The sequence below is a fragment of the Mytilus trossulus genome, chromosome 9, assembly GCF_036588685.1.
Source record: "Mytilus trossulus isolate FHL-02 chromosome 9, PNRI_Mtr1.1.1.hap1, whole genome shotgun sequence".
NCBI classification, from domain to species: domain Eukaryota; kingdom Metazoa; phylum Mollusca; class Bivalvia; order Mytilida; family Mytilidae; genus Mytilus; species Mytilus trossulus.
In genome coordinates this window covers 11,681,104-11,695,484 of record NC_086381.1, presented here as the reverse complement: position 1 = coordinate 11,695,484, position 14,381 = coordinate 11,681,104, and the positions used below count along the sequence as shown (strand labels likewise).

The following is a 14,381-nucleotide window of genomic DNA, read 5'->3' as shown; positions in this document are numbered from 1 at the left end:
GACAGAATTAAGGGTTATGATTAATTTGTTGTTACGAAATGATTTACTAGTAAAACATAGATTACGTTCATGGAAATCCAAAACGTCACTACAGAGACTGGCATATCGGGCGAGTTTGCATATACAACACCGTAAGACGGTACCAGAAAGAACATCACTGTCCAAAAAAGGAAACTTCACAATAGAGAACGAAAAATGGTCCCTTTTGCCGTTATGTTTTGTGCAGTGTTTCAGTGTGTACAATTGAACTATCTTTATCTGAGAATGGAGGGTTATTGCTGTTTATGTTACTTCTTTAATGTAATTATAGCCCCATTGGATTTTCTGCATCGCATATTTTGTCTGAAATACTACAAGTTACCGTAACTATGTTATTTTCTTGCATTTCAGACGTCATCCAGTATTAACAAGGTAAAGAACAAAGAAGACCATGTACAAACGTGAAAAATCACTCACATTATATATCTACACCTAATCGTTTTTAATCTTGACATAACTACTAATTAACAAACAAGCCGGTAGGTCAACGAGACTGTAGTTTAATAAATGAACAGTTATATCAAAGGAAAGTCTGTTTCTACATAGTCAATACATTCCCCTACAGGAACAAACCCCAGGGTCCAGACTAAGTCGTATCTAACAACTAAAGAAGATGATTTGCACCTGACTGATGTAATACATTGCTTCACATTGCATGTTGACATGACTGTTTCGCTAATATTTTAATACCTTGTTGTGTCCTGATTACTGAGGGATTAATAATTAATCAGAAGAAAATTGTTTCTCTCATGTATTGTAAAAATCTAAGCAATAAAGTCTATCGCGACGTGCGATCGATCCGGGTAATCTCTTGAATGTGACGAACAAGTGTATCACGGAGCATGTTTGGATAGGACAATAAGTTTGTATTTAAATATGAAATAATGTTTTATTGATGGATTTTATAGAATGGAATTATGGCTATCACATGATCTAGTTTATATTTAGCTTTACCTGTTCACAAATTTACCTGTATTGAAATAACGTTTTAGTGTATATCAAATACCCAGGAGAAGGAATTTTAAATTTTATAAACAGTCATGGATGACTGCAGATTTGTGTGATTGAAAACGATCTACAATGTCGTTTTGGGGTTCAATTTGTGCAACTATAATCGCCATTATCCACCCGGAACAAACCATGGAATATATCATGTCCATGTAGAATAAGCAGGTAAGTCAAATTGACAAGGTTACAGTTCTTAATGTTGTGTTTTTAATCTCATATTGGATGCGTTTTCGTGAATCAAAAGAAGGAACATTATTTGAATTTAGTAATTTAAAAAAAAATGAGAACCCATGAAAGATTATAGTTCTAAACAGAAATCAATACCCGCAATGTTTACTATTGTATTTAACAGGTTATGTATTTATTACCTAGCTAATTCAAGATCGTGACAATACAGGTATTGAAAATATAGGCAAATGTACTTAAAGAAGATTAAGATATATATAAAACAAAACAAAATATAACATCCTGTTTGAGGCGATTTTTTAGTCTCCTGTATTGCTGTGTATTAGATGCACTGTATCGGACATGGTATTCATTTTTAAGTGGCAGGTTAGTCTGTGTCTAATTTGACGAAATGACACCATTATTTTACACACTTAAATAACATTATAAGTTCAAATGTTGCGTCCAATATTACTAATTTACATTATCCCCGAGTTTATCGAATCATTCAAGAACTTATAACTTACATAAATATATGTTCATAATTAAATTTAGGAAACGAATATATGTAAATTTTAAGAGTAATTGATTAGCTGGTAAATGTTATTTTGCGTAATATGTTATAAAAAGGAAGTTATTCAACCTGTTTCATGCAACCTGTTTATTATACTAAAAATATTTTAGCCCAGATGCAACTTGTTCTTGTATTAAGTGAAACGTGATAAAAAAATAAGGTCTAATCTGAATCCAAACGAACTATAAAACGTGTAAGTACGTGTATATAATTATATAACATCGATTTTGACACTTAAAGTGATTCTATAATTCCAATGAGAGGTATTTATTAATGAATTGATAAAAATCACTCTTTATTTTGATTAAATAAACCGTTGTTGCACTTATATATCACCTACCGGGACACGTTAGATATGGCATGTGAGAACTCGTGGACAGTTCTGTAATTATCGGTCGGATTTATCTACTATAAATTAACCTATCATATTCATTAATTATTCAACATTGTAACAGGATCTTGTAAATTACATTAACCAATATATAGTCTAACCAATATATAGTTCACATATGAAAAATGTACAACAATTAACATACATGTAAGAGAAGTAAAAAACTAATCTTGCAAGGAAAAAATAGTAAATCTTTTATTTTTCTGAATTCATACTCATTATACCTAATAACGTATAAGGAAATTAACAGAATATTTTAGAGCATAATATATCTAAGTAATATATACGTATAAATAAACACATTGATACCTACACGTGGACAAATTAAATAGTGAATCTATTTAATGTTCGTAGGACCTCATAACTAATAAAGAAATAAACAGCAAATTTAATTTATAACAGCAAAGTATATATTTATTCACACACTCATTGCCTGATTAAAAAAAGGGGGGGGGTCATGGGTTGTGCCCCTTTTTTGTGATTTTTATTAATTAGAAAGTAATTATGTGAATATTTCATGGTGTTTAGGGATTTTAACCCCCTTTTAAAATGGCTGGATCCGCGCCCATAGCTTCGATTTTCAAACTTTAAAACCCACACGTGGACAAACCAGTAAATATGTTTAATGCCATCACGAAACCTCACAACTTTGAATACGAGGAAATAAACAGCAATATAAATATATCAGCAAAATATATGTGTGCAATGTAAACACGCTTCGATTTTCTAAAGTTGAAAACACATCTAGCATTTAATTCAAGATGAATTTAAATGTAACTCGTTTCGTTCAGAGACATGTTATACAACATTAGACATACAACACAATATATCTCAGTTCTGGTACACATTTCAAGAACAAAATACATTATTGTATTATAATCTGTGTACAAAGTTCATAGAAACATATAAATCACCGTTTTCTAACAAAAGGTCAAAATAAATAAATATAATTCTCCAAAGAATATGTGAACATGTGTATAAACAGTTTAAGGTAGAATAAATGTAGTACTATTTAGAGTAGGCCGAGAAATCTATTCCGATGTATTTTATGACGACCAGTTTCCAATCTGACTGGCACCATTCCACATTATATTAGACCTATACATCTTTACAGTAATTTCTATCGATTACTTATGAATAAATAACATGTCTTTCATGATAAACTCTAACACGGATTGCAAATGCACAATACAATGTACTTTCCAAATTCACTTTTTATTTTACTTACACCACATTATACTTGATAGTGTACGGTAAAGGGAGTATCTTTTGTAAGCTTGCTTGCTAGCTGAACCTCGATATCAGTGTTAGCTAAATAAGTTACTATAGCCAACAGTTTAGTAGACTGAGAGAAACCATCGATATTACTGAGAAAAAGTATTCAACATTGTGAAACCAGTTTTTCACGTGTAAAATATGTTTTCAATCTAAATTTAAAAACTAGTGTCAATTATACATACTGTAGGTGTTGTTGATTTGTCAATATAATTTTAGTCAATAACCTTTTTATCGAACATGTATTTAAAAAAAAATATGGATTAAACTGAAAAATACGTTTTAAGTACAGAGGGCATCACAGTCCATCACAAACAAACTAACTCTACGTCGAGGGTCGGATTTAACCTCCCCAAATAAATATTCATGTTTACCAGTTTGATATAATTTGATTTGTAATATTTAATGCATTGAACATTTTAAGTTTAATGTTCAAAATTCTGGACACTGCACAGCAAGAAACTGACGAGGATATCAAATTTTAAACATCATCAGCTATGTGGAATATAAGTACCATACTCTAAATAATAATGTTAAAGATTTGTCAAAAATGTCAATGAATATTTTCTTTTCCTGTGTGAATAAAAAAAAAAAACGGATTTGGGATTAATCTGGTTGAAAATTTTGAGTAACTTCTTTATGAACGCTTCTCTTTACCTTATATTAATAGTTCGATTTGTTAAAAAAAAAACCACACACACACAATTAAACGCTTGATAAATATTGATGAACAAAAAAATTACGTGTGTACAAGTTGTTAATTGATAAATTATCTGTCCCATATGGTACAACATTTTATAAGATCCAATATATAAGGTTATTAGGGAGAACGAGAAATAAAATATAGGAGGGTCCATGATGATGAAAGTAAGCACTCTGACCTAGCGTAAAAAGACGATTGATTATTTTTGTGACGATTTTTTTTTAATAAAAAAGAGGGGATATGTCCTCACCGGAACTCGCCCCTCTTCTTTGTACTACTGATGTCCTATAAAACATTTCAGATGTAAGTTATGCATGTAATTCAAGTCAGTACTTAATGATGATTCTTAAAATGAGAAAACAGATTTATTTTTAAACTTTAACCGCGGTTCTTATAAATACTTTGATGACCTTTTATAGCAAACATCGGAAATTATGAAAATAATAACCATGCATTGCAACTGAAACAAATACAAGATTTTTTATTTTATTTTATCAGATATTTTTATTCATATTTATAAACGCCCACTTCTGTTTGTGATGATTTTGCCTTCTGTAGCTGTATCGTCCAAAACATCAACACATGTAAGTTTTTGAATGAAATTGACGACCAATGCCCACGTAGTTTCGACACAAGCAAGCACGATATGATATCTTGAATACTTAAAAAAACATACAGAAGGCAATGAAAAAGATGGGATAAATCCATTGTCATATTCCAAGATGAGCCTCATGCATTTAGTCACCGACTGCATCGGCCCTCGGGGTCATAGCTACTTTCTCTGTCAATTTGCTGTCTTTTTGAAGTAGAATTTAAACGAAACGGTAGCGAGATTTAATGAACCGTCTACAATTGCCTATAAAATAGAGTTTTACTCTATAAAAACACATTGTGAAATATTCGATTACCAGAAATGTCAAATAATTTTCATATTTGGTTTTAAGATGAACCAGAATAAACGTCAAAACATAAAACCGGACTCAAACATGGTTGTCAACGTTTTCCGCTTTTAAAGTTTTAAAAAGGACTTTAAATAGTTTGTAATAATGATAAATTTGATAATAATGAAAATAAATCTTCAAAACATAAAAAGTTAAGAGTGTAAATGATCTCACCAAACAATATGTAACGATTATACGGTTAATTTGACAATAGATTTTGATATGACATCTGAATCAAGTTTTAGACTCTTCTAGTGAATAATCAGATCATACTGATTTAGAGTATTCGTCATATTAGCTAAAAGTGTTGCATGTTAAAATACAGAATACTCAAGGCCCTTAAAACATAAAACGAGCCAGTAAAAAAAAAAAAAACACCAAAAAACAACACCCCACCCCCATCACATTAAATATTGAAAAAATCAAATACCCGCTAAAAAAAAAAGCACTTCTCCTTACTCCCTCCAGGTTTCAAAAGCCATTTCCTTGCTCTTCAAAACTGCAATGTGAAGCACTGAATAACATTTTAATCATATCGAATTATTGTTGACAATGTTTTAAGTATCTTATTTAAACAGTTGAATATTAGAATTGTAGTACGTTTGAACTAGTTTTTGATTTTGACCATGTGTGTGAAATAAATAGGAGTTATTGGGCATACATTATTTTAAAACATGCACAAATGTTTACAAAACTACTGATCTTTATACGTGTCGCTAAAGGCAAAATATTGGTCCATGATTTTTAATCGTGACCTTCTCCTGCTTGACCAATTTAACCAGTAACTGTAACTAATTATTAGATAAAACATCCGTTTCCTAAAGCTGTGTACATCACTTAATTCAAGGTTGTACCGTTCACAGATATCATCTCACAATTTATTATAATTACTTTAAAACATAATGTTGAACTTTAAAACGTCCTTGTGTTTATTGGAAACATCAGGATTAGTTGAAATTATTCAAACATTTAAAATTAATACTGGAAAGCTGCATGTTGATATCAATTAACTGAGTAATTATTAACTTTAATTCGAATATACTAGTATGCACTTTTACTTTTTTTGTGAGAAAGAACGGATACTCAGAAATGGCGATATGAATGATTGACGGAATCCAGGGGCATACTTTGGGAGACAGGAGACTGACCCTTGTGAAAGGAAACACCCTTCAAATAGTTATAAGATGTGGTATGAGTGCCAATGAGACAACTCTCCAACCAAGTCCCAATTTGTAAAAGTAAACCATTGTAGGTCAAAGTACGGTTTACAATAAGGAGCGATGCCTCTCACCAAACATCAAGCTATAAAGGGCCCCAACAATTACTAGTCTAATCCCATTTACGGTCTAATCTATATAGCAAAACGAGAATCACTTATGAACCTCATCAACAAACGGCAACCATTGAACATCAGGTTCCTGACTTGGGACAGGTGCGGATTTTAACTTTCATCTTTACCTGACACTATGGTGTAACATCACAAAATAGATATACACACTGTAAAATAGTAATTGAAACATACATACATGTACTAGTATGTGCCTATCCCAAGCCAGGAGCCTGTAATTCATTGGTTGTCGTTTGTTTATGTGTTACATATTTGTTTTTCGTTCATTTTTTTATTTTATATATAAGGCCGTTAGTTTTCTCGTTTGAATTGTTTTACATTGTCATATCGGGGCCTTTAACAGCTGACTATGCGGTATGGGCTTGTTCATTGTTGAAGGCCGTACGGTGACCTATGATTGTTCATGTCTGTGTCATTTTAGTCTCTTGTGGACAGTTGGCTCATTGGCATTCATACCACATCTTCTTTTTGGAAAGTTTGCTATAGCTTGCTATAGCAATAAACTTTCTTAAGGCATCGACCTAAACGGAAAAGAGACAGGCTAACTTACTTTAGGAAGTGTGTCCTACTTCAAGATAATGTAGTACTGGTGTTTGAAAACTAATAATAGAAAGATGCTTTTGAAATTTTGAGCCCTTCTATTTTAATAGCATACAGCTTGAATAAAAATGTACTGAAATTTCATCGTTAAATCAAACAATTCAACTTCATTTGAAAGACGAACAAACTACTTCGCGGATCTGCGCGACGCGGAAAGTAAAATCAATACACACACGAGACAGCAGTTTCTACGGTGGTATGATTTTATCGGTATTCTTCAGACATGCGTCAGATCCATATATGTGTGCCACCAAACGGGAGTACTACAATCCCGGTTTTAATGGTTTCCTACCTTCCTCCGGTTGAAGAGAAAATTAATAGCGTGTTTAAAATATTTCATGAATGAACATTTTTCGTCGTTTTAATACGTGACGATTTTTACAAATTTCTATTCAATAGGTAAAAGCCCGAGAGTATAGGAAGTATCATGGTATCTCATCTAATCTCGGCCCACAACAAACTCGGAATATAATAAACTCGGCCTTTTATATATTCGGCATTAGAAATCGGACTATAACAAAAATCGTAATTATACTAATTGCTATTAAGACTCCTAAACAAAGTTTTTGCTCAGTTCTTATTATTTTTCTTCTTGGGGTCTATTTAGTTGTATTTTGAGGGGCCAACAGAAGGGAGGAATTTCCAAAAGAACTCTAAGGGATTTTTTTTTTAATTTTCAATAACAATAATAAATTATAAACTTGAAGAAAACAGTAAGTGACATACACACATGGTTTTCAGTAATGATCACAGGACCATAAAACAAATCAAATTAAATTTAGGTTGAGTCCATGGTGTCACCCCACCCAACCCCTCATGTTTGAATACTTAAAAACAGTCAGATCCCCACTCCTAAACATTATATGTTCTTATACGTTACAATAAAACAAATAAAATGAAATAAAAGGCGAGTCCCCTGGGGTCACTCTCACCCCCTGTTTTTTTTTGAGAACTTATTAACAGTTGAGATCTCCACCCATATACCATTTATATTATTGTATGGGACAATGAAATAAATCAAATGAAATATAGAGGAACTCCAGAGGGGTCAGTCATCCCACCCTTTTCTTTTCGAAAACTTAGAAACTGTCGAGATCCCCACCCCTAAACCATATATATGTTTGTATTTGGCAACAAAACAAATCAAATGAAATAAAGTGGGTGTCCCTCTGGGTCAGCCCCACCCCTCATGTCTGAGAACATGTAAACGGTCAAGATCCTCACCCCTTAACCATATATATTCGTGTACTGGACAATAAAACAAATCAAATTCAAAAGAAGGCGAGTCCCTAGGGGTCACTCCCACTTGTTATTTGGGAACTTGTAAACGGTTGAGATCCCTACCCACAAACCATATATATTTTTGTATGAGAAAATAAAATAAATCAAAATGAAATATACTAGTAGAAGTCCACAGGGGTGACCCCACCAACTTCTTTTTGAAAACTTATACGGTCGAGATGATCACCCCTAAACCATATATATTCTTTTATGGGGCAACAAAACAAAACCAATGAAATATATAGGGGGAGTACCTCTGAGTCATCCCCAACCCCTCATGTTTGAGAACTTGTAAACGGTTGAGATCCCCAACCCTTAATCATAAATATTCTTGTATTGGACAACAAAACGAATAAAGTGAAATATAAGGAAGTCCCTCGGTGTAACCCACCCCATCCTGTTTTGAGAACTTGTAAACAGTCAAGATCCACCCCCTTTTCGAAAACTTGAAATCGGTTGAAATCCCCACACTGAAACAACATATTATATTCTTGTACGGAATAATAAAACAAATCAGATGAAATAAAAGGCTAGTCCCCTTGGGCCACTCTTACCCTACCTCCTGCCTGTTTGAGAACTTGTAAACTGTCTAGATCCACACCCCCAAATCATGAATATCACTTTACTAGACCGTGGGAATGACTAATTTTGAGAGCTTTGTTTGGGAGACTTCGTAGCAGCATCCTGTTACAATTATTTCTTGATCAAGTTTTTTTCTTTTTTAAGTAGGAAAAAAAGTTAACCATGCAATCTACACACAATCTATTTGAAATATTACAATCTACCGTTGCAAACTTTCCACAGGTGCTATCCAGCACTTTGATTTATATCAACTCAATCAAACGACATTAAAATACAAGTGAACAAACACTGAACGAATAAATTTGATCTAGGATACAATGTAAAAGAAAAATTAATAAAATAAGGGGTGAGATGTAACACAATTTCAGAATGACAACCATAACCTTGAACATGATACCGCCAAAATGAATAGTGTCTACTGGTAGATGATTTTGTTTAGTGGCTGACCAGTGGGATGAACCACCTTTTTTTTAACGATCAATGCGTTTGAATGGAGACATATTGTTGGAACCTCCCCTTCATCCTTGGTTGGGAACCTCTATTTTTGAAAATGGCTTTCTCATGAATGTAGAAAATTGTGGATTGAACTTTGCATCAAACCTCTTATTTGTATGACAGTCACATCAAATTTCATTATATTGACAACTATGTGTAAACGAAACACACAAAATAAGTAAAATTGTCAAAATAAGCAGTTATCACGAAACAAAATTACTTCACTTAATCATTTATCAGTGATGCAGTAACTTAGTAAGAAAACAATCCGAAAACTTTCAGTTATATTTTTGCAACATATGTTACAGTTTAGAGGACGGATGACTGACCCTTTTGAACGGAAACACTTGTTAACTCTAGTATAAAATCAGGGCAGAACAACGTGTAGTTTTTTTTTTCAACATATGTTTCACATGTATAAAAAAAGCATATGTTTCGCATGTAAAAAAGTTTATCTTTTCAATTTTATTTTCTAAATGATACGAAGCCATTAGTCTCACTCGATATACGAATTCATGAAGTTATTACAAAACAACAGGTACAACACGATTAGTTTTTCACAGTATTTTATATGTATGATGTGTATTATATTGATATCAGCCGATTGCATTGAGTGTGTAGGTAAAGGTAGTATCTTTGTTTAGCCTTCTTGCTAGCGGAACCGTTTTCAAAGTCATTATTAGGTTAGGTAAACTACCCTTCTTTGAGAGTAGACTAGTCCGACAGACAGCCAATATATCTGACCACCTCGAAAGGAGGGTAGTATACCTTACCTAATAATGACTTCACAGTTCAGCTAGCAAGCAAGCTAACCAAAGATATCACCTTTACCTACACAGGCAATGTAATTGGCTATAATGTTGACCGATGTTTATTTTATTACACTGCGAAGCAATTTATACCTTTTCTTTGGAAAAGATAAACATGTTTAACAATTAACATTTGTGTGCCTCTATCTTGCTATAAAGCTTCAACAATATGTCAGAAACTGCTTTTAGGTATCGGATTTTTTCGAGAGAAAAAACAAGATAAAAAAAGACACAAAATGTTGTCCGAAAAGTATAATGAATATTAAAATAAACATCCACCACTAAACTTCGGATACTCATCAACTGGCTCATATCAACAAGGTCGTTCAAAGATTTCACATTCACATAAGTATCCCCAAATAGAGGAGAGATACTATGTCGTTGTTTTCTTACTGATAATGGATGATGGACACAGAAAGTTGCCCATAATTGTACAGTTTGAAAACTTACTGGAATTTAACCTGATCTGTAACTTTCTTGGTAAAAGAACATTTTCCCGCCTTAACAAAATGCAGATATGTCCTTCAAGCATTAATTAACTTGTTTTATCGTAGAGAGCAATTTTGATATGTCAGATCGATCGTCAAAAAGGTAACATACTGCTTAATGTTAAAAGATATTTCATTTATGTTTTCAGATTATATGAAATTATGAGAGAAGTTTAGCACCTATGGAAAATGAGATTTCATTTAAGGAAACTAGTGACTTACGTTGTTGCAGCTTTGGTTCTGTTTGTAGTTATCAATTTTTATGGTAATAATACATGGATGTTTGAAAGTAACGAAGCACCATGGGGACCAAGTATGACAAAGCACATCCCAATTAAGCCAAAATATTCCGGGAAAATAGTGCACGAACATGTGATTCTTGGCAACAAAAACCATTCCAAAAGCAAATTCGCTAATGCATCTAAATTGGGGTCTGAATTTGGATTAAAAAGAGAAGAAGCATTTGTCCTTGAAGACAAAGAAAAAAATCCTTTCGGAAAGAAAGTCTCGTATGATGGCGTTGAAGGTCGCGTGTGGTTCAGTAACGATTACTATGACGATGATCGAATTGTGGCTCAAATGCGATATAAACCTCCGCACATTATCGAAGCAGAGAAAAAAAAAGAACAAGTGCCTTTAAAGACTATATTATTATATCATGGTTTTGGTGGTTGGGCTTTAAAAAAAGGCCAGAAAACATTTCAAGATCAACAGTGTCCCGTCCAACAATGTACAGTGACAGATGACCGTCGGTCAGCAGAAACAGCAGATGCTGTCATGTTCCATCATTCTCCTAGCAAACCATGGACTAAACGACCAAATAATCAGATATGGATATTATTTTTGTTAGAATCACCTTATCATACACCAGGTCTTTCAGGCTTTAATAACGTATTTAATTGGACAGCAAGTTATAGACATGATTCTATAATAGTTGCACCTTATGAAAAAATGGTTCCACACGACCCAAATGTGATAACAAAAAAACAAGATAAAAACTATGCAGTGGGAAAAACAAAAAAAGTGGCATGGTTTGTTTCAAACTGTGGAGCTCGCAATGGACGCAGACAGTATGCAGATGAGCTAGGCAAATATATACAGGTCGATATTTATGGAGCATGTGGTCCCTATAAATGTCCACGCCATAACTCAGAACATTGTTTCAATATGTTAGACAAAGATTATAAATTTTATTTGTCATTTGAAAACTCAAACTGCCGTGATTACATCACTGAAAAGTTTTTTGTCAACGGTTTATCGTAAGTATATTATCTTTAGACAATTGCTAGTCCCAGGTGTTAGTCGCACAATTAGTATTGTACACCCCAAACAAAAATTGGATTCACATGATTTGTATTATACACCCTCAGACATAAATGGGATTTACATAATTAAAAAATATATACACCCCAAAACACAAATGGGATTACATAATTAGTATTATACACTCAAAAAAATGGAATTTACAAAATTTGTATTACACACCCTAAAAAATTATAGGTTTGTTAGCATTGTTATTGTTTTTTCAAAGAAACATGATTTTTGTATAAATATCACACCAAATGTGGCATTGGTAATCACTATACAAGACAAATACATGATATATATTTTAAGTAAGGAGATCTTTTCCAGTTTGGTTTATTTCCAAACATAAATGTATTGCAGCTATACATTTATAAAAACTTATTGTGTTACAACCTGTCGATTTTATTTTTATGATGGTATTTGTTCACGAGTTATAATACTTAACTATACAATAAAATAGAGAATGTGATTAAGAATGTGTCAAAGAGAACAACCTAAACAAAGAGTAAAAAGAATATTTATTTTGTATGAGATATATTCCATATTGCATTTTATTTTTTTATTTTTTAGACATGACGTTGTTCCAATAGTAATGGGGGCACATCCCAATGATTACAAACGAGCAGCGCCACCACATTCATTCATTCATATTGAAGATTTTGATTCACCTAAAGATCTGGCTGCATACCTTCATAAACTGGACAAAAACGATGATTTATATAATGAATATTTTCAATGGAAAGGTACAGCGGGTACAGTGAACACTTTCTATTGGTGTAGGATATGTTCTATGTTACATGCCGCTCCCAGTCATAAACCAATGTCCTATAGAGATATAAACCGATGGTGGCGAGGTGATGGCGTCTGTATAGGACAGAGCAAATGGAAAGATCAACCAGAAAGAAAAGAAATAATAGATAATTATTTTGGAGATGTTTAAGTTCTCCTTTTCTTTCCTATACATAGGATAATCTGAAAAATATACATTTGTTGAGGGTGACTGCAGAGATATAGTACCCTATATATGACTCTGGTTACATTACATGTAACTTTGTAAAACTATTTGAAGTAAGGGGAAAAGATCTTGAAATCCAAGTTTAGTGACTTTCATCCAAAGTTCTTAGTATGATTGGTATTAAAGAGTGGCTTAGACATTATGCTAGATAAGGTAACCTTGAACAAATATTTTTTCTTTGCCTGAAGTTGATTTAAACAGGTAAATTTATTATTATAAAAAAAGGGGTTCAATATAGTATGTAGATCAATGATAATTAATTTTTTTCAAAACATTTTTTTAAATACATACATTTTTGTTGATTTAAGCTACACATTAAGACACCTCTTTGTATAACTTCTTCATAATTTTGACTTTGTGTTACTGCTGGTTTTAAGTTAAAAACAAAATAATGTATGCAAACAAATTTGTACATACCATTTTGTGCCACATGCAAAACCACATTAGTACATGTAATTTACTAGGTACTCATTTAATTTGGTTTGTACAGGTTTCTGAACAAGAGAATTTGGTTTGTACAGGTTTCTGAACAAGAAAACAAGTTTGGAATGATTGTTTATAAGAATACTCATTTTATGTTGCAATGAGAAATCCCAGTTTCAAAAGTTCAATTTATTTTCATTATATTATTACTTTTTCCTTGTTTGTTTATTTGTTTGTTTGTTATGACTTTCTGATGAGAAGAAGTATGTTATTTTGTTTCTATATTTTAAGTGATTTAAGAATATTTACAAGAACTTGTTTATTTATTTTGTTTTTCTGTGTTATAATTTTCCATTTCAAGCAACTCAACTGAGATTTATTTTTGAAGTCAAGTAAAGTTGAGTAAAAATGAGATGACATCTTAACCCAATGTCATTGGTGTTGTAAAATACTTTAAAAGTAGTGACATACAGATTATCTGGGTGTTTTTCAAAGGTGAAAATGTATCTGAAGTACATATACCTTAACTTGTAGCCAACAACTTACCAAAAACTCTTGTTTTTCAGATCCATAGCCATAAAATAACCTTAAGGATATTCATTTAAGTGATTTATCAATGGCCACTTAATGCAAATTAATACTTTGCTAAGGTCTTTAAACCATGTTTTTTTAGGTGGGGAATTGTTTCACAATAATACATCTTTTGATCCTTTTCTTGTCTGTACATACCCAACTATATCAGTCATATTCAGGACCGGTAACTCTGTCGATAGATATTATCGGGAATCCAATATTGTTAAAACCAGATCAATCGTTCTGTTGGAATGTATACAATAACTCTTCTTTTTTTTTACACAATTTAAACTTATATCGATTCATTGCCTGGATTTGGCTTTAAATATTGAATTAAAAAATGAATAACAATAAAATCATGTTTAA

The 14,381-nt window shown here is 32.4% G+C and overlaps 1 protein-coding gene across 4 annotated transcripts; it reads left to right on the top strand.

Annotated features, from left to right (window-relative positions):
• Positions 1-421: 421 nt before the first annotated feature.
• LOC134685112 (glycoprotein 3-alpha-L-fucosyltransferase A-like) lies at positions 422-14,160 on the top strand. 4 transcript variants are annotated; one of them, XR_010101259.1, is made up of 4 exons: positions 422-1,212; positions 10,849-11,958; positions 12,575-13,509; positions 13,541-14,160. XR_010101259.1 is itself a non-coding variant. In XM_063544558.1 (3 exons), the coding sequence occupies exons 2-3, from the start codon at positions 10,889-10,891 to the stop codon at positions 12,942-12,944; spliced, it is 1,440 nt and encodes a 479-aa protein (XP_063400628.1). In that variant the 5' UTR covers positions 422-1,212; positions 10,849-10,888; the 3' UTR covers positions 12,945-14,160. The 4 variants fall into 4 exon arrangements, 3 of the variants coding, with proteins under 3 accessions (XP_063400628.1, XP_063400629.1, XP_063400630.1); XM_063544558.1 differs by having other exon boundaries at positions 12,575-14,160; XM_063544559.1 differs by lacking the exon at positions 422-1,212 and adding an exon at positions 1,453-1,599 and having other exon boundaries at positions 12,575-14,160.
• The last annotated feature ends 221 nt before the right edge of the window (positions 14,161-14,381 follow it).